This window comes from Octopus bimaculoides, chromosome 7, assembly GCF_046866305.1.
Source record: "Octopus bimaculoides isolate indiv1 chromosome 7, ASM4686630v1, whole genome shotgun sequence".
In the NCBI taxonomy this organism is placed as follows: domain Eukaryota; kingdom Metazoa; phylum Mollusca; class Cephalopoda; order Octopoda; family Octopodidae; genus Octopus; species Octopus bimaculoides.
Genome location: NC_142934.1, coordinates 40077817 through 40100520, shown reverse-complemented (window position 1 = coordinate 40100520; position 22704 = coordinate 40077817). Strand labels below are relative to the sequence as shown.

Sequence of the window (22704 nt, the reverse complement as noted above, 5' to 3'; positions counted from 1 at the left end):
ATCATAATAATGTATATATATATATATATATATATATATATATATATATATATATATATATATATATACACATATATATATACATATACATACTCATATATATATAAATATATATATACATACACACATACATATATATATACATATACATATATACATCTCTGAGTGGTTGGTGTTAGGAAGGGCATCCAGCTGTAGAAACTCTGCCAAATTTAGATTGGAACCTGGTGTTGCCATCCGGTTTCACCAGTCCTCAGTCAAATCGTCCAACCCATGCTAGCATGGAAAACGGACGTTAAACGATGATGATGATGATGATGATGATGATGATATATATATATATATTAAAATTATAATTAAGGGTATCTAAGAGATACCACTATACTAGATATAGCAGCCAAAACTTGACTCTAAAACCACATTAAATGTTCATACAGTACCAGGAGAGAAGGCAAAGAGACAAAATAAACTAGCAAAAAAGTATTGGATAATTCCAGATCCCGGATTTCTGGCTCTGCATAAGAAGTGCTTTGCTTTCATCAGTGGAATATACGCAAAATAGTACATAAATACAAATATATATATACAACATACCAATATATATATATATATATGTGTATGTATATATATATATATTTAGGCGTGGCCTTGTGGTAAGAAGCTTGCTTCCCAACCAGATGGTTCCAGTTTCAGTCCCTCTGTGTGGCACCTCAGGCAAGTGTCTTCTACTATAGCCTCAGGCTGACCAAAGCCTTGAGATTGGATTTGGTAGATAGAAACTGAAAGAAGCTCATCATATATATAATACTTTTCTCGTTGGATTCCATGTTGATTTCTCTTTTTGCTATCTGTGATTTTATTTTTGATCTTCTATGTAAATGACGATATTTCTTCTGTCTGGCTGCTTTTCTTTCTACAAAATGGGAAGTTACATTGCAGAACAGTTATTTTAACATGTTGTATTTATTTATCACCTGACGAAATACATCTGCACCATTGGATGCTCCTGAACCAGTTGTTGGGTGTCCAACCCATGACGAATCAATGCTAGATGTGTTGAAACAATTGTCGTGATTAATAATAATTTCTCGTATATTCCATCTTCCGTCTTTCATTTGCCATATATATGCATGTTTGTGTGTCTGTGTTGTCTCCCACCATTGCTTGAGAACCGACGTTGGTGTGTCTACGTCCCTAGACCTTAGCAGTTTGGTAAAAGAGGCCGAGAAAATAGGTACTAGGCTTACAAAGAATAAGTCCTGAGGTCAATTTGTGCGACTAAAGGCGGTGTTCCAGCATGGCCGCAGTCATATAACTGAAACTAATAAAAGAATAAATGAATATATATATGTATATATACACATATATATTTCGTTTTTGGATTTGGTTTGCAAGATTCTTTGTGTGTGTTCGTGTGTTGAAGCATATTTTGTCTGGGGAGAGTCATTCTCTTTTTGTACCTTATTTAACACACCAAGGTAGTGAGCTGGCAGAAACGTGAGTATGCTAGGCAAAATGCTTAGTGGTATTTTGTCTGTCTTTACGTTCTGAATTCAAATTCCGCCGAGGTCGACTTTCATCCTTTCAGGGTCAATAAATTAAGTACCAGTTCTGTACAGGTGTCGATCTAATTGACTGGCCCCCTCCCCAAAAATTTCGGACCTAGTGCCTAGAGTAGAAAAGATTATTTAATACACTCACCAGTTCCATTTTCATTCATTTACTTCTTTATATTTTTCTAAAATTTTCGTTGCGTCTTGCAACCTTCGCAATAGTCATTGACTCTGTCCATTCTCTGAGCTGCGTTCTTTTTGTTTGTTTGTGTGCATGTATGTGGGTCAGTGAGGGTCAAATACAGGAGTACGCCCTCATACATGAAACATCCCCAGTACTAAATAGGAAATATACGTAGTAGGTAGCCATACTCTTACACCCACAGTTTACATATATACAAATAGAATAGTTAGTGGGCTGTTATGTAGACGTATATGTGTGCATGTGTGTGCATATGTCTGTATGTATGTATGTATAGGAAGAGAGCTATGAGCAGAATATGGATCTTGTCCAGGTATTCATTGATTTAACAAAGGCCTTTGATACTGTAAATAGGGCCTTTCTATGGAAAATATTTGGCTAACTTGGATATCCGGATCACTTTGTGTCTATAATTAAATCATTTCATGATGGGATAGAGGTTTGGGTCAATTTTGGTGGTGGCATGGTGGGACCCATTCCTGTAGAGAATGGTGTCAAGCAGGGTGACATCCTCGCCCCAACTCTCTTTTCTTTGTACTTTGCTGCTGCTTTTACTCATGCTTTTGTTAAGGTTAGCTCTCTGGAAATATATGTCAGATATCAATCTTCTGGCCACCAATTTAATCTTCACAGATTTGCTGCCAATTCAAAGGTTCTCCAGTCTATTATTGGTGACCTCCTTTATGCAGATGACTGTGACTTAGTCACTCATACAGTGGATGACATGCAAATACTCATGAATTGCATTTCTGCGTCTTGCAAGGCATTTGGACTCAGCATTAGCCTGGACAAGACTGTTGTAATGTTCCAGCTTGCACCAGGAAATCCATATGTGAAACCAGCTATCTTGGTTGAAGGAACAATTCTGAAGGTAGTAGACAAGTTTGTCTACCTGGGCAGCACACTCAGCTGTTCATGCTCCCTGGATGAGGAAATATCTTTCAGGTTGCAGAGAGCAACTAATTCCTTCCGGTCTCTTCAGTCTCGTGTCTGGTCCCAGCATGGCATCACAAGGCAAACAAAAGTTGCTGTGTACAGTGCATGTGTACTGACATCGCTCCTCTACTCATGTGAGACATGGACTCTGTACAAACGTCAGGTAAGGATCCTTGAACGCTTTCATCAAAGATGTCTCAGACACATTCTCAATGTTGGCTGGACCTCAAAAATTCCAGACACACAGGTCCTGAGGAGAGCTGATATTTTGAGTATTGAGACAATGGTGCACAAGCAGGGGTTACGTTGGACTGGACACCTTATTAGAATGAAGGATAGCAGGATTCCTAAGCAGATGCTATATAGAGAACTTGTGAATAGAAGGAGACTCTGGCAGAAACCAAGGCTGCAATTTAAGGACTGTGTCAAGTCCTCATTAAAGGCCTATGATATGCAGGACACTGACTGAGAGAACAATGCCTGTCATCGCCACAGATGGAGGAAGCAGGTTAAGGAGGGGGTCGACACTTTTGAGATAGCCCATATTCTGCAAGAAGAACTTCAGCGTGCTGCTCGAAAGCGCACTGCTTGTGTAATGTATGGGGAAAGCTTGGTTTGCAATGTTTGAAGTCGTGTATGCTTGTCAAGAGCAGGTCTCATTAACCACCAACGGAGCCAAAAATGCAAAATATAAGTTAGTCATAGAGCGCACAATGATCCTGAAGGTCAGCATGCATGGCATTCAATCATATAATAATATAAATAATATATATATATATATATATATATATATATATATATGCATATATACATACATATATGTACATACTTACATCTATACATGTGTATATATATATATATATATATATATATATATATATATATATATATATATATATATATATACTAGCAGAGGCACCCGGCGTTGCTCGGGAATGAAATTGTTGCTTATTGGTACTTGGAAACTTTTACGGAAATTAAAATGGGGATTATATGAAACAAATGATTTACGTGAATATCCTCACAAGAGTAATTGAAATAAATGTCGATTGTGGAACCCCCACACATACGTACGCACGCACACACACAGAGTATTACACATCAGATGAAATGGACATGTGTGTGCGTGTGTGACAGAGAGAGAGAGTGAGAGAGAGAAGTTTGTTGTCATGTATACGTACATGCATAAATATGCATACATCTTTGTGTGTGAGTGTGTGTGTGTGCGTGTGTATGAGAAAGAGAGAGAGAGAGAGTAAATACTACATACACAACGCTCTCTCACTCTGTCTCTCACACACACGCACACATACATCCAAAAATGATGGATGCATATGACGACACACCCCCTGACTCACTCACACTCTGTTTCTTACAAACACACACATACATAAATGTATACAAACATATTTACAAAGACACACGTGTGTGTGCACGTGCGCACATGTGTGTTGTGAGAGAGAGAGAGAGAGGGGTGAGAGAGAATATTGCGATGCTAGAGAGAGAAGCTTTTTGCCGTTGTTATGTCAATACCAGAAGTTGACATTGAGGAACCTTTTTAAAGAAGTGAATCTTAAATATAAAGCAATATTATTTATTTTTAATAAAAAAAATCAAATGAAGAGCCTAACATTTATCCGAGGTCAAATTATTCATGCATCACAAGTATGGAAGCATTTGGTGAAGTCGATTTCACGTGAAAAGCGAATACACAGACATCTCTGTTTTATATATTATATAAGATATATATATATATATATATATATATATATATATATATGCATATGTGGGCACAGGACGTCACGTAATGTGTACAACAAAAAAATACAAAACACGAGTACATGGAACATGAACTGCTGTTTCGAACAATGAAAAACACAAATGGAAAACAAAACAAACATAAAGAACAACCCTTCATCAGTTGTTGGCTGTTTTTCTAGTCTTGTATTTCAAGCATTTAACAACAATATATGCTTTCGATAAAACAGTTGCTCCCACAAAGCAAATTAAATAAAATTTGGGACTTTGCAGAGAGTCAAAATTGGTAACATAAATAGGACAGTGCAAACAAACAGGAAGCCCATCATTTATATGATGGGCTTCATTCAGTTTCTATCTACCAAATCCACTCACAAGGCTTTGGTCAGCCTAAGGCTATAGTAGAAGACACTTGCCCAAGGTGCCATGCTGTGGGACTGAACCTGGAACCATGTGGTTGAGAAGCAAGCTTCTTACCATACAGCCATGCCTGCATACATACACACACACATATATATATATATCTACACACTCATATATACACATACATACACATACATCATCATCATTTAACATTTGGCATCCATGGTGGCATGTGTTGGGCAGTATATCATTTCGTCAATCGCAGCAGCTTCCAAGCTTCACCACTAATTCAGTTCTCAACTAATTTGCAAACTGTTAACAGTTTTAAAGAGGACAGCTCCTCAGCTACATTTTGGCATAAATAGTTTGAGATTTGATTCAGTAGAAAAAAGTTACATCAAAATATCTGCGACCTCAAGGGGAGCAGTAAGACACCTATTCACTTTAAATTAACATAAACTTTTTAATTTTAAAATAAAAGCATACTTTTCTTAGGCTTAAATGATAGAAAAATGCATGAGGAATTCAGAGTTGTTAGTCGCATTGAACAAAAATTAGTAGAAGAACATTTATGGGGTTCAAATTCTGCCGAGGTCAACTTTGCCTTTCATCCTTTCGGGGTCGATAAATTCAGTACCAGTTACATACTGGGGTCGATGTAATCGACTTAACCCCTTTGTCTGTTTGTCCCCTCTATGTTTAGCCCCTTGTGGGCAATAAAGAAATAAGAAACGTTAGTGCACCAGGCGAAATGCTTAGCGGTATTTCGCCTGCGTTTACATTTTGAGTTCAAATTCCGCTGAGGTCGACTTTGCTTTTTATCCATTTCGGATCTATTCAATTTGACGTACAGATTATAATAAATTTTTTTTAACTAAACACTTTCAAACTTCAGATACTGGTACAATGTGTCACATACAACAGAGTTTACTCTTAACATTTTTGACAAAATTTTGTATTTTAGAAGTTATTTCCTCACAAGTTACAGAGTGACAATGGACAAATTCGTGTTTGATAAGTGTCAATATACGAAACTCAGCTTTTGACTTACTCTCTAACTTCTGCCAATGATATACATGCACATTATACATATATGTGTTAAAAATCTCATCATGCAATCAAACCAATGAAAGAGCCTCTATGTGGTCGCTGGACACGCTAAAAATAGCAGCCAATGTATCCCCCTACCCAGTACTTTATAAGGTAAAATCCTAAATTATTAATTGACACATTATTAATTATCTTATAACAGCAATGCCTGGACAAATCATGGATTACATGGAAAAATGTGAGCATGAAAAGTAATATTCTGAAGATTATAAACCTGGAAAAGTACAGGACAAGCTATTACACCTGAAATAGTATAGGACAAATTCAGCTGACGACTAGCATCACACTTGAAATTCAAGAGTACCAATGAATTTGAATCAAACTGTTTTGATCCATACATGTAACTCCAAATACATTTGTTGAGTACCCTTTTTTCATTTGTCCACTCACTTATGTATATATATCATCATCATCATCATCATCATCATCGTTTAACGTCCGCTTTCCATGCTAGCATGGGTTGGACGATTCGACTGAGGACTGGTGAAACCGGATGGCAACACCAGGCTCCAATCTAATTTGGCAGAGTTTCTACAGCTGGATGCCCTTCCTAACGCCAACCACTCAGAGAGTGTAGTGGGTGCTTTTACGTGTCACCCGCACGAAAACGGCCACGCTCGAAATGGTGTCTTTTATGTGCCACCCGCACAGGCCAGTCCAGGGGCACTGGCAACGATCTCACTCGAAAATCCTACGGGAGCCAGTCAGGCGGTACTGGCAACGGCCACGCTCAAAATGGTGCATCTCATGTGCCACCCGCACAAGAGCCAGTCCAGGGGCACTGGCAACGATCTTACTTGGCTTGCCGGGTCTTCTCACGCACAGCACATTTCCAAAGGTCTCGGTCAGTAGTCATCGCCTCGGTGAGGCCCAATGTACGAAGGTCTTGCTTCACCACCTCAGCCCAGGTCTTCCTGGGCCTACCTCTTCCACGGGTTCCCTCAACTGTTAGGGTGTGGCACTTTTTCACGCAGCTATCCTCATCCATTCTCACCACATGTCCATACCAGCGCAATCGTCTCTCTTGCACACCACAACTGATGCTTCTAATGTTCAGCTTTTCTCTCAAGATACTTACACTCTGACGGGTATTCACATTGACATTACACATCCAACGGAGCATACTGGCTTCATTCCTTGCGAGCTTACGTATGTTCTCAGCAGTTACAGCCCATGTTTCACTGCCATGTAGCATGGCTGTTCGTACGCATGCGTCATACAGTCTGCCTTTTACTCTGAGTGAGAGTCCCTTTGTCGCCAGCAGGGGTAAGAGCTCTCTAAACTTTGCCCAGGCTATTCTTATTCTAGCAGCTACACTTTCAGCGCACCCGCCCCCACTACTAACTTGGTCGCCCAGATAGCGGAAGCTATCGACTACCTCTAGTTTTTCACCCTGGAATGAGATAGAAGTTGTTTCCTGTTTGTTTACAGTCTTTATTGCACCTGAACATCTGCCACAAACAAAAACTAACTTGCTAGTTAACCTGCCTTTGATGTTGCTACACCTCTTATGTGTCCATAGCTTGCACCGGGTACATCTTATAGAGTTACTACCTACTCCTTTTCTACATACTGAGCAGGGCCATCTACCTGAAGGGGTTTGTGTTTTATCTACCTTCCTACTTATTAGGATTTTGGTTTTAGCTAGGTTGACTCTAAGGCCCTTCAATTCTAGACCTTGCTTCCACACCTGAAACTTCTCCTCTAGTTCTGATAGTGACTCCGCAATTAGGGCAAGGTCATCAGCATAGAGGAGCTCCCAGGGGCAACCTGTCTTGAACTCCTCTGTGATTACCTGGAGGACTATGATAAATAAGAGGGGGCTGAGGACGGAACCTTGGTGGACCCCTACCTCTACCCGGAATTCATTGCTGTATTCATTTCCAACCCTCACCTTACTGGCAGCATCTCTGTACATGGCTCGCACAGCTCTCACTAACCATTCTCTCTCTCTCTATATATATATATATACATACATACATACATACATACATACATACATATATATATATATATATGTACATATATATATATATATATATATATATATATATATATATACTGTAATGGACATGTTATTCTGATGCAGCCAGCCAAGGCGATCTGTCACAAATCAAATTTGATATGACTGACAACAGATTTTCTCAACACTCTTAATAGTAACATGGAGAAATTTCAAGTACTACAATAAAAACTTACACTCTGCTTCTATATGGAGTACCTTTGCCTTTTGTTTGTAAACTTATATAGTGAGACATACTAATACAGTGTGTGTATGTGTGTGTGTTTGTCTATGTACACATTTGTGTATATGTCATGTGCATGAGTTTGTAAGAGTATGCATCTGTATAATTATGTACGTTTGTGTGCATGTATACCCGATAGAATGAAGGCTACCCTCTAACTGTAAAGAACTAGGTCACACATCATAAAACTAACTTACTAGAATAGATGATAGTAGAGGTGTATTAATATAACAAGATACAAATGATAATGTCAATGCTTTATATTGGTGATGGGAAATGGGGGTAGCCTAGACTGTGTGGTTGGGGGAGAAGGGGAGGACAGCAGAGTTATTGGAGTTATTCATCATTCAGAATATATGGTGTTATGGGAAAACATGTTAGAATCTGTTTTGCATTCATACCTGAGTGTTTGAGTTTCACTAATGAGTGATGGGGTGCAAGGTGAGTAATAAATACATATGCACACACTCACATACAAATATGTGAATATAAATATATGCATGTATGTATATATATATATATATGTGTGTGTGTGTGTGTGTGTGTGTATGATTCATCATAATCATCATTTAACAGCCATATTCCATGCTGGCATGGGTTGGACGGTTTGACAAGTGCCAATGTGTCCAAGGACTGCATCAAGATCCATTGTCTGCTTGAATATATTATTTTCTTATTCTTTAATTTGTTTCAGTCATCTGATTGCAGCCATGCTGGAGCACTGCTTTGAAGGATTTTAGTCACACAAATCGACCCCAGGACTTATTTTCTTTTAAGCCTAGTACTTATTCCATCGGTCTCTTTTGCTAAACTACTCAGATACTGCGACGTAAACACACTAGCACCAGTTGGGGAACAAATACAGACACACACACACACACATATATATATATATATATATATATATATATATATGTGACAGGCTTCTTTCAGTTTCTGTCTATCAAATCCGCTCAAAAGGCTTTGGTCAGCCCGAGGCTACAGAAGACACTTGCCCAAAGTGCCATGAAGTAGGACTGAACCCAGACCATGTGGTCGGGAAGCAAGCTTCTTACCACATAGTCATGCCTGCATCTTATTACCTATATACACTCACACACAAGCACATATATACACACATACATATATATATATATATATATATATATATATATATATATATGCATATTAGGCTTATGACTTTTTCACAACCTAATAACCCTATACTGAATAACCCTATTCAATGAATAATTTGATAAAAATCAGGAAACTAACATTTAATTTGGTTTATTTGAAAAAACGTCACCCTCAACTAAGAAATTGATCACCACTTTTGACCCAAATCATGCAAAATTCTAGGTGCGGTTCATAACGCCTGCTCAAGTTTTTACGAAACTTGGTGTGCTGACTCAAACCAATGCAGAAATAGTAAATGCAAGAGGGCTGTGGAATAAAAGGGTATATATACATTTTTAAGATTACTGAATTTGAATTGCTCTATGTAAAGGTTCAACACTAGGCTATTTTAAGACAGAGGCCACCACATGCATTCAATAACATACAAAATTTTAAAATAATACATATTTTTAACTTCATAGGTTTAATTCCAATTTTAAATAACAGTATAAGAAGAAGAGTGCTGAATGTTAGCAAATTTTTAAACATAACAAAGAATTAATATGGTTTGTTAGATAAAATAAATCAAAGCTGAAGTTTCTCCTTTTTACAAACATCATAAAGATCATGAAGGCACTTGACTGCCCATTCTGCACTCTGATTTCTTCTGGGAATTTCCAGTTTTGATGGTTCTTGATTTCAAAATTTTTTTCACTGAGTTCAATACTTTATTATAAACTTGCAGGCTATCACATAACTTCTGATATCCATGTACATTGAATGTTTGGTCAGTAAACCAAAAATCTGCCTAGCTGTAAGAGATGAATCAACAAACATTGAGAAGTAAAACTTTTTTTTCTGGTAGAAGAATAAATGCCAAAAGAGCAAGTATTGCTCGAGAATTCCTTCTTGCATTACTTAAGTTGGATATTTTTTGAAACTTAACAGTAGGAAATTTCCTGGTTTCTTGAAAGAAACAAAAAAACTCTGGTCAAATGAAATAGAAATTTCATGCCATCTCGCCATCCTGTTGATGCAGAAATCTTTTCTTCACCATTGTTGAAATTAGCCTGGAGTTTCTCATAATTACTTAGAAGCTCTGGGATGAATGCATATTCAATACTGGGAGATGACCTGTTTTCTCCAAGTTTGTTATCCATTACAAGAAGAAGAACTCTATCAAGGATATGATGCTGACAACCAATAAATTGCAGTTCTTTGAAACCATTTTGAGCAAACAGCCTTTGCAACTGAATGACAATGTCATTTCTTTTCCCAGTGTTCACACTCATTGTATCAGCAACAATCATCTTTACACAGTTCCATAAATTGTATTCATCTAAAACAGCTGTTATTCCTTTCACAACAGCATTGGCTTTTCCCTTTGCTAATTGGAGTGCTTCTAACTTAACTTCTCTTTGTTCATTCTTTAAAACTAGCACTTGATATTCTTGGTCATCAATATGTTCACCATGAAAATGCAATGACCAGTTTTCGAAATGTAGTGTTTTCTTCATTTTCTTTTTTAGTCTAACAGCTTCTTTGATAGTCAATCTCTAAATACCGAACTGGGAAGGAGTCTCGACATGATTCCATCTTGAGATAATTGTCGACAAACTGTTGCTCCTTTTTGGGTTGATAACTTGGAAGATATAACTAACTTGGTTGCAGTTCCAGTTTTGTTATACTTCCTCCTTGTTTGTGTGGATTCTTCATCTGATTTTCTGGACTTTTGATATTCATTTTCAGTCTCTGCTTCAGATGTTGATGATGACACTGGAGTTGCTCTGGTTGAAGTTGGTAATAAGGATACTTTACTTCTTTTGGATGGATGGATGGATACTTTGGGAACCTGCTGCCTTTCCAGTTGCATACCGAACCTGTTCCTTGCTTTCAATTTGAAAATAATATAACCTTCTATCTTCACTGCACAGCCATTCACTGTTTTCCTTTGGGATGTCAAAAATTCCTTTCAATGAATCATATTTTCCGTTTTACACATTTAACGTAGGTATTCAGCACTTTCTCTACTTTTGCTTGTACATTTTGCATTGATAAATATGGGAAATTTAATTTCTTTTGTCATAAAAGATTTACTTCTTTCGATATTTCCTTTGTTCTTTCTTTCCTTCCTTTGCTTGTACCTCCAAAGAACGGGTAGCAACTGACAATTTGAAGTTCCATTGCTATCCTGCAGTTGTTTCCCAAGGAATAGGTCTTCTTTTCCTATGTGAGTCTTGAAATTGCACGAGATTCTTCGTCCAGATTGTCTTGTCTCTTTGAGTGACACAAGCACTTCTCATATGAGACATTATTTTAGATACTCTAGTTGGATAAACCTACTATTCTGAAAAAAAGTTAATATAGTCAGAGTATTTAGTGTCACAGAAATAAAAAGGAGAGGAATAGGATATTTCCTAAAGTAGGACCTAAGTGGTAACAAATTAAAAACTATAACTTCTAAATTACTTAAACTTGAAAGCTGAAATTTGGGATGTACTGTTTCTGCATTGCGTTAAGTCAGCACACCAAGTTTGGTAAAACCTTGAGTAGGTGTTATGAACCCCCTTACTAGAATTTTGCATGATTTGGGTCAAAAGTGGTGTTAGATTTCTTCAGTTGGGGGTGATGTTTTCTTTAAAAAATCTTAAAATAAAGGTTATTTTCCTACTTATATGAAATTGTTCATCGCATTTTGATACAGGAAATTGTTTACTTCCAAAAAAATCGAAGTCATAACCCTAATGCATGCATACATGCATACATACATACACTAGATGTATACTTAGATATATATTTGTTATCTAGCCAATATAAAAAGAATAATAGTAAAACAAGAAGACAGATATGACTATAAAGGACAAAAAGCAAACAGCTTATTTGTGATTACAGAGGACAAAGTAAATAAACAGTGTAAGATCACAGACTTTGCAATTCCTATAATAAAAGATTCAACGCCAAACAAATTGTAAAAATTGAAAAATATCAGGACCTACCCCAGAGAACTGAAAAGACTAAAACAAGTATTCTAAAAGTAACTAGTATACTTGGCACACCACCCTAAATGCTACCAAAGAAACTGAAAGATATTGGAACTCAGACTTGTACTGTTGACAGAAAAGTCCCTATGCAAGAATCCTATGAAAGATTGATGTTTGTAACACTAAACTTGCAGATTATGAACTGAGACACAATTTCTTCTGCATATTTACTCACAAATGCTAAACAACATTGTAATGAATTAAGTTGAATCAGAAGGGAATAAATGAACTTCACTGTTGGTTGTGATGCACAAGTTCTATAGTGGTTTACATATTTGTACAAACTACAAGATAGAAGTGAATACAAGCATATGTTCTGATTTCTATCCAGCACTAAATATTGAGATAGCATAACACAAGCTTACAAAGATTAATTTGATAGGAGCCTACCATCAAATCTAAATTTCTGCTGAAACTCAGGAAATAGCCACAATAAATACTACTTTTAGATTATTGCATTGGACACATCTGCCATCTATTATATTAATGAGCTTGTTTGTAAGTTTGTCCAAAATCACGCAGTGAGGGAGTAGCAGAGTGAAGTAAGAGTAAAAAGAGAGACAAGACAAAATGGTAATAACAATGAAAGAGGGGGCAGTATCAAACAGCGCCTCTTGCTCTCTCTCTCAACAAAAACTTTTCATTTTATTGATGAACGCTGCCTCTCTTTTTCTCTCTCACTCTCTATCTACAGATGCACTCTCTCTCTCTCTCTCCCTCCCTCACTCTCTCTCCCTCCCTCTCTCTCTCTCCTTCCCTCTCTCTCTCTCTCTCAACAACAACATTTTCATTTTTATTCAATGAATGCTGGTATTTTTTCTGGTAAACATTAATAACAGTATATAAGATAAGTAAATAAGAATTTTGCACCTCAAAATTATCTTTTCTGTATCTCTATGGATGTTTGACTGTTCTGGAAGATTTTTCTGTTTAAAAAGTTGCAAACTTAATAGAATATAAGATAAGTAAATAAGTAGTAACTTTTAAGCAATAAAATTAAAATATTGTCTATTGAAAGAAAGCTTGATAATATTGTCTGTTTAAAGAAAGCTAAATATAAAAGGAAGGTAATTATAAATATTTACCAATACAGTGATGTTTGTAAATATTTATGAATGAAGAATTTTGCCAAGGCAGTGAAATTTGTCAAGATCTTTTTTCCATTTCAGCCAGTCAGGAGAGAGGGGAGAGAGGAGGAGAGAGAGAGAACGCGTAGACGTCTGTGGAAAAAAATATTAAGTCTCTGTGTGTAAGCCATTAATGTAATCCTGTATAATTTTGGACTTTGTATGGTTATGTATAGAAATATAAACAAACTAACGTACACACACACACAAATATACTTATTTGTTTTGAAGTTTGTGTTCCGTTGTATTAAATATACTCATCCTCTTGCTATGGAGAATGTAACAGACAGAAGGCAACGGTTAGCCAGAGAGAGACAAAGGCAAAGGACAGCCAGTCTCACTCAGGAAGAACTGGACACAAGAAGATTAAACAATACATTAAGGTTATTAAATCAATTACAAGAAGTGAGACAAGAGAGACAAGCACAAAAAATACTTAGTGGAAGTAAGAAAGGAGAGGATGATTCCATGCATCAACCTCCGTCCTAGTGAGGCAACCTTTCCCTTTAGTATGAGTAGGCGACAGTTTCCTGTTATCCCAGCATTTGCAATGACTATTAACAAATCACAAGAGCAGAGCTTCAATAATGTTGCTATCATCCTACCATCACCAGTATTCAACCATGGACAACTTTATGTTGCATTGAGTAGAAGTAGAAGTTGTAATGATATTAAAATGTTGGTAAAGGACCAGCCAAAACAAGGTGAACTCATTGCTGGTAGGTTTTTCACCAGGAATGTGGTGTTGAAACAATTACTGAGATAAAGGTTGTAATGTTTTTATTTTAATTTTATTTTCCGTATCATTTTCATGCCATCATTTCTGATGGCGCGGGTTACACTAGTATAGTATATAAACAGCAAATGTCATATTTCAACATGCTATGGTAAAGGTATTAGATGTCATAGGTATAATAGTTTATCAAGATCACACTTACAAAAACTCACCAACCAGGGTATGGCTATTAGAACTCCTAGGTTATAAGATCTCCAAACATGATATTCAACAAAATGATATTAGTGAATATTAGACCTAAAACTCCCAGAGAGCAGGAAACAATTAGTCATTTTGGGATTGCCTAATTTTTATAGTCAATTTATTCTAGCTATTTCTAAAAAAATAAGTAGATCTTTAAACCTATGGAAAAGAACTCCATATTCTTATGGAGAAAAAACATTCTGATTTGTCTGAAACATTAAAGATGCTTAGTTAATTGCAGTGTACAGATATTTGACACAACAAAAGAGATCATAATCACTACTGATGTACTGTCTCAAGAGAGGTGTCCAGTCCTATGCTTATTGTGATGTCTACCTTAAGTTGAAAGTAACTACTCCAATACTGATTTCAAATTTTGGTACAAGACTAGCAATTTTGGGGGTTGGATAAGTCAATTGCACCAACTCTAGTGTTCAACTGGTACTTATTTTATTGACTCTGATAGGATGAAAAGCGAAGCTGAACTCGTTGGAGTTTGAACTCAGAATGAAAAGATGAACAATATGTCACTAAGCATTCTGCCGAGCGTCCTAACAATTGTGCCAGCTTACTACCTTTAACTACTCTAATATCGAAAGAGAGACTTTGGTGATTGTTTGGACTGTAAAAAAAGCCCAAAACTTTTTTATTAGGACAACAAGTTTTCTTGAGAACTAACTATAAGAGTTAATAATCATTAGTCACAGAAAAGAAGTGTGACAAAATAATGTTGGACAATCCAGTTGGCTGCTTTTGACTGAAATTTTATGTGTAAAAGGCAATACAATACTGTACATTGATGTTCTGTCTGAAATGAAATTCAAGGAATCAATAAAGACAAGTGAAAATGCAATGAAGACATCATATACTGATTTGGTGGAAACAGATATGCAGAAAATAAAAGCTGAAACAAAAACAATATTGTAGGTATGTCTAAAATTGTTAATTGAATCAAAATGAATACAAGAAATAATAACTAAGTGAAAGACTTTATAAAGCAATTAGACAAAGACTCATTGTTAATAATTATTGACATTGTTTGTATGGGAACATCATTGTTCCTGTAGTATTGCAACAAATTTTCATAAAAGCTATACATGATAACATCCTTGGTGGAACTATAGCTACAAGAAATAGTCAGTGAATAGGACCAGAATATTGTAATGGCACCAATAATTATGATCAAAATTACCATCAATAGAGTTAGATTAACCCTATAAAGTTACTGAGAATAGTTGGCCAATTGAAGAAAAGCCATGGTCATATATACATATATATCAGGGATATGTTCTCAATGTTGGTGAGTTGCTCATACTAGTTATTACATTTTCTGGTTGAAGCCATAAGAGTTAATGATCAGTCTGCTAAAACAGTAATCAATGTTATGAGAACTATTTTCACCAAGAATGAGGAATACATTGACTTCGAATAATGTTGCAGTTTTGTAATGAGATATTCTAGGAATAGCTTAAGAATTTAGGTTGCAAACTCTTTAAGAGGCCATCAAGTATCTAGTGGTCAGTTTGAAAGACTGATAAAGAATCTGAAAATGGGAATTAAAGCTTTCACTAAACAATTTGGGATGCCTGAGATTTCTACTCAGTTACTAGTTGATTGCCCATACTGGAAGAAAGCAAAGCTCTTCACTATTGAGGGAACATTAGATAAAAACACTTTTAATAATGTCTCTTGCTACTGATGCTCCTCCACGGTGTGTTTCTAAACCTAGTATGTTGCCAGCTTCCAACAACTAACGACTGGGGATATCCCTGGTGTTGATACCAATGACATGGCTCTTAATTATGTTGAACAAAGCAAAAGGGTGAACAATGCAAACAAAGATAGCAGTTTCTTTGTGTCTGAAAATCATGAGGAAGAGCAGCTTGCCATTAAGAGGTAAGTAAACCAATTCTCAAAGCTGCAGAGTTCTTCTATCTGTTTGCTCTTCGTAGTTTTAAAGTGAGAGTCAGTCTGCCCAATACTATCTTGCCCTTTAGACTTGAAGGTCTGATCGCAATGGCCCAGCAGTCTAAGAAGGCTGCAGTAGCCAGCAAGCTACAGGTTTTACATTAGAGTGGCCTTAAAGGAGTGGAGAGCTCCAGCTACCCTGAAGGATGTCCAAAAGAGCATCAGACTATATGAGGGACTCCACTTTTTGATTTGCTGTCAAGGTTGACTCCCCTAACTTTTTCCTTTTCCATGGTACTCATAAGGTAGTGAGGGTTTGTGCTTGGAGTTTCTACCATAACATGCTAATTAACCCTTAGCTGGGACCCTGACAGGTGTCACCTGAGGTCTCTAAGCCCTGGAACTCCTCAACCAGAGTCCCACAACCATATACAGTTTAAAGTCATAAGCATGACATAAGGGAAACAATATAGGGAGATGTAATATCCTTGTTATATAACAACAGTGTTACAAGCGGTGTCATGTGACCTAACCCAATAGTCACGTGATAATTATTTTAGACGGCGGTGTTTTTAATAGTGTTGTCGCTTCCTATGATTGATATAACTATCACAAACTGAAAAGAAGTAATATTTATACCCACCTAAAAATGGACGTTCCGTTAGAACAAACTATACTGCAGTAGATACCCTGAGAGAAACTCATATTGGCTTTTTGGTGAGAAATGCACTCTTGTTTATATCGCTAGCGAGAAGATAAATCCCCCGCCACCACCCTGCTGGCGATATAAACAAGAGTACATTTTGCACCAAAAAGCCAATATGATCATTTCTTTCATGGTAACTACCACAATATAGTTTGTTCTAATTGAACATCCATGTTTAAGTAAGGATAAATATTACCTCTCGGTATTAATACTGCCTCTGTCACTAATAAATATTTTTTAACAAAACGAAAAGAATACTATTCCAACAGTTTTCCAAATTAATAACTTTAAACAATTGAAAGAAATATTGTTCACTTATAACAATATGTTTCTGATTAATACGCGACTATCGTTAGAATCCTATCTGTATTTTACACATGTAGTGGGCCACAAAAATAACTGGCACTTGTGGATCCTACACAAACTGAAGGTTAAAATTCGAAAGAGTAAACAGTACGATTATACAACCAGATCACCTAAATAAATAAGAAAAATGTTCATGAAAAATTAAGCGTGGCTGTGTGGTAAGAAGTTTACGTCTAAACCACATAGTTCTGAGTTCGGTCCTACTGCGTGGCACCTTGGGCAAGTGTTCTACTATAGCCCCAGACCGACCAAAACCTTGTGAGTGGATTTGGTAGACAGAAACTGAAGTGTTTGTGTTTGTCTCCACCACGGCTGGATAACCAGTGCTACTTTGTTTATGTACCCGAAAAAAAGACCCCCCCCCCCCCAGCATGGCCCATTCCAATGACTGAAACATGTACAAAATAAAATCTATGATAGGTTCAATCCTCACCGAAAGATCCTGTCGTATAGTGGCGTACTGTTCCCGAATGTAGAACTGACAACGTTCTTCTAATGGCACATAAGGTTCCGTCGGATACTTTTCACGGTATTTCTCCAAAAAGTATGATTCAAAATCACACAACACCATATCCATGTCAACTAAAACAATTAGTTTCTTTTGTGACGGGGTATGTGGCGGTGTTGCCACTACCGTAGGTTCGGTCCCAGCTAACCGAGGCATGTTTCGATTTAAAGGTTATGTTTACTTTTGTTCTTCTCTCTTTTCTTATGTTGTTCCCTTGTTTGTTGTTGTTGGCGTAAATTTGCAAACGATCTCACTACTAAGTGAACAAAAGTTTGATATTTAACAAGAGACAGAATATAATCCCGAACACTGGATCACTAATGTTCGTATTGTTATTTCCTTTTATTGTTCTTGTATAATTGCGTGTGTCTGTGCTTGATTAACAATAAAATTATTACATTAGCTAATAAACAGATGTAATGCAGGTGATCAAAGGCGAATGCATTGCCGGTGAAACAAAACTGAGCTTGTAAGTAAACATTAAAGAGAGAATGGTAGTAATGTTGGTTGTGGTAGCAGTGGTCTTAGCTTTCCTACTGAACTACAACAATGGCGCTACCTACTTCTCTTACTAATTTAGTATATCAGACTGACAGACTGACGGAGATAGATAGATAGATGTAGACCAGTTAGTTTAATGAAGAAGTAGGGACGGTAGTATTCACATAAAGGGGAGGCACCTTTCTGTAAGAGAGAGAGAGAAAAAAAAACGATAAAACGTGTGGGAGAAGCGAGTTGTGGGTGGTTAAGATAGTGAGTAAAGTGTTGATAGACGTTTTGGAGAAGTGAGCAGGTTGCGATGGGATTTAAAGTTAGAATATGTTTGAAGAGAAGCAGGGTGGGGTGTGTTTAACACCATCAGGTATTACGTTGTTGTTTACAATAACGATATATATTTCTCATAATAGGCACTAGGCCACAAATATTAGGGAATAGGATTAATTAATTAAATCAAACTTAGTATTCGACTGGTACCTATTAAATCGTCTGCTCAGAAAAACGAAGAGTAAGATCGAATAGGATTTACACTGAAATCCCTCCGAGACCAACTTTGCCGCTCGTCCTTTGTTACTAAGTTAATTTCGATAGGATTTCATCTCCAAATGTAAACAGGCATAAGTAAATACGTAGTTGCCCATTCTACCCATTCTATTCGTCAACACCCTCTTAAATATCACAAGAACTGAGGCCCCCACCCCTATCCTATCCTCCAATATCCTCTATAAACACCACGAGCTATGTTTTCTCCACCAATTCTACCCACCACCACTCTCTTTTAATACTGCAAGATAGAATTGTTGGGGGTGATGGTACAGATAGTGGATGTGGTAATGTTTAATGGTAGTTTAATGCACTTCTCAAAAAGTTGTGCTGATGTGAGATTTGCCGTTCATCATCGTCGTCGTTGTCCTGACCATCATTATCATCATATTACATTTGTATGCTTCCTTGCATTGGACAGGTCTTTTCTCTTGCACAGCAGTATAATTTAGTTCCATCTCTACGATATGGGTTCCAGCCCTACCAGAGTGAAGCTCTGAATTCAGTAAAATGCGTGTATTATTCTTGTGTCAGATCATTTCAGTTCACTATACTCTCTTCTGTGGAAGCACGTGGCTCAGTGGTTAGGTGGTCAGCACCATGATCGTAAGATTGTGGTTTCGATTCCTGGACCGGGCGATACGTTGTGTTCTTGAGCAAAATACTTCATTTCACGTTGCTCCAGTCCACTCAGCTGGCAAAAATGAGTAACACTGCAATGGACTGGGGAACGCATACACCATTGAAACCGGGAAACCGGGCCCATGAGCCTGGCTAGGCTTTAAAAGGGCGTATTTATTATTTTTATACTCTCTTCTATAATCAATTCACTTGCCCTCGTCGTTGCCAACCAATACCACAACAACTACCAGATTTTTGCTGTCAAGCACCTACAGCTATGGCAGCCTTTGTTTGAAAAGTTATGTAAAACTATTTTGAAGTAAAAAAAAAAAAAAATTAGAAACAAATATAGGAAACGGTCATTTATCTTGTTTTATCAATCATACTCATTATTAAAACATTAGAATAGATTTTCTTCAGAAGTAAATCATATTTTTAAAAATTCATAGGACATTTAGATGCCCCTTTTAGAACCCCTCTTCTTTTAAGAACCACTGATCACACAACATACTAGAAATTGCTGCAAATTCTTACTCAAACTGCATTGTTATTTCATGTAAAAAGAAAGCTACTTTCATCATAGGCCTATCGAATCAAGGCTGATCCAGGGTTAAACAACAATAGCCAAGCTCTTTGGATTTCATAAATAAAAGGAAATTCAGTCTTATAATAGAAGTCAGTAAAAATGTAAAGATGTGTGTGGGTTTGTGTGTACATATATATAACAATCTATCTAGCGTATATATATATATATATATATATATATATATATATAGATAGATAGATATATAAACACACACATTTACATATATATATACATGTATGTGTATGTTCATGTGAATGTATGTATACAAAAAATACATGTATCCTTGTGTTACACATGGAAGAAATAAATGGATCATGTTGCAAGATGGACAGATAAAAAAATATACACTGGTGGTGGTGCTACTGCTTATAGCAGTGTTGTTGTTGTTGGTGGTGCTGCTGCTGCTGCTGACAGCAGTGTTAGTGGTGGTGGTAGCAGTAGTGGTGGTGGTGGTGGTGATGAAGGAGAAGATATCAGCAAATATATAAATAGATAATATAATTCAGGTAAGTAGGAGTAAGAATGGTTTATCATCAGATAGCTATGTTAAATATACACGCAGCTGTCTTAATGTACCTCTGTGTATGTGTATGCTGTGTTACGTAGGTGTGTGTGTCTATATATACGTATAGAAATATGTAAAAACATAAACATCTCTCCCTCTCAGTTTGTGTGCATGCGTGTATAGTACACACAAACACACATCACTTAATTACGGGGATGTAAACACACCAGCAGTGGTGGAGGACAAACATAGACACCAAAACACACACACACACACACATATGCACAATAGGCTTCTTTCAGTTTCTGTCTCCCAATTCTACTCAAGACTTTCATCAACCCGAGGCTATAGTAGAAAACACTTGCCCAAGATGCTACACTATGGGTGAGAACCCAGAACCATGTGGTTGGAAAGCAAACTTCTTACCATATAGCCATGCTTGCATCTATACATATGTCTATATAAGGTACATTCCAATTTTCAGGCTTTTTCAGGAGAAACTTATTGATTTCAAAGAAGTGTAAAACTATATCTTATTCAATGGAAGATCCTCTGACTTCTATGCACTCGTAATACTCCAGCTACTTTGTGAAGGCCCTATGGAAGTCCTCCAAAGTGAAGGTGTTTAGGACCCTTGTCACAGCTTCCTTCATTTCCAAAAGAATTGCCCTTGAAGTTCTCCATCAGAGTGCGGAAAAACTAAAAGTCACAAGGAGCACGGTCTGGACTGTAGGGAGGATAAGGGACTACTCTGATGCCCATATCTGTCAAATAGTTGGTTGCCACAATGCTCGTAAGTGAGCGCACTGGGAACAGACTTTGCAAAAATGTTGTGCTTGTTCAGCTCTTATTTCTTTATTGCCCACAAGGGGCTGAACATAGAGGGAACAAACAAGGGCAGACAAAGCGATTAAGTCGATTACATCGATCCCAGTGCGTAACTAGTACTTAATTTATCGACCCCGAAAGGATGAAAGGCAAAGTCGACCTCGGCGGAATTTGAACTCAGAACGTAACGGAAGACGAAATACCGCTAAGCATTTCGCCCGGCTCGCTAACGTTTCTGCCAGCTCGCCGCCAATTCAGCTCTTCTTGAATAATTCTATGTACAGTTGCCAAACTATGCTTGTTGTCTTTATAGACACATGGCAGTTTTATCCAGAAAATTGCAAATTTACTCAACCAGCTTTTATATTCTAACATCCCTCTCCTTTCCATGCATCTTATTATCTTTCACCTCTTCTCTACGATCCTTGAACCTCATATGTGAATTAAAAAGTTAATCCATAGACAGTTTGGGACCTTTGTGATTTGACGGGCAACATTTTTTTATGTAGTGTTTTTGGTACCGAAACACTTTCAAACTTCGTATACTTGTATATTTTGTGGTATAGAACAGATAATAAATTTTGTATTCGAAGTTATTTCACGTTAAAAATTGTCTTATTTCTATAATTTCAACTAATCACTGACGTCTATTCAGTTGAATACAGTAACTGCTGTGACGGTGTATATGGTATTAATCCCCATTAGTTCTGACATTTCCGATTAACTAGACTGTTCGTAAACAAAGGGGAAAAAGCCATCAAAATATTTGAATATTGCCTGCACTTGTTATTGGGGCTACCAGAATTATTAATGCACCTCCACCAAGTGCTTCATTTCCTAGAAATAGCAGCCAAATCTTCTTCAAATCAAACTCTAGTTTAGGGTTAGGGTTCGGGTTTTAGAGTTAGGGTTATGAGTGAGGTTATGGGAAAAATATACACACACAGATACGCACAGCGTAATTTATTATATAATCAATATATGCGTATAAATTACGATTAAACTGGATGAAATATGTCACAGGGAATAACATTTTTATGACCGACCAGCACTGACTGTATTCAGCTGAATAGACGTCAGTGATTGGTTGAAATTACAGAACTACGACAACTTTAACATGAAATAACTTGCGATGTACATTTTTTTGTTATGAAGGCTAAGAGAAAAAGTTGTTTTGTATGACACATTCTACCAGTGTCCCAAGTTTGAAAGTGTTTCGTTAAGA

The 22704-nt window shown here is 36.9% G+C and overlaps 1 protein-coding gene across 2 annotated transcripts in view; it reads right to left on the bottom strand.

The window, feature by feature from the left end:
- LOC106878176 (5'(3')-deoxyribonucleotidase, cytosolic type-like) overlaps nt 1-22704 on the bottom strand; it is a 92998-nt gene that overhangs the window by 48149 nt on the left and 22145 nt on the right. The window contains exon 1 of one of the 2 annotated variants that reach the window (XM_089355235.1): nt 17824-19848. The exons of the other annotated variant lie outside the window; for it this stretch is intronic. Within the exon in view, the coding sequence (XP_089211361.1) occupies nt 17824-18054 (231 nt within the window). The 5' untranslated portion in view covers nt 18055-19848. Of the gene's footprint in view, nt 1-17823; nt 19849-22704 lie in introns of those variants that run through there. 2 annotated transcript variants of the gene reach the window in all.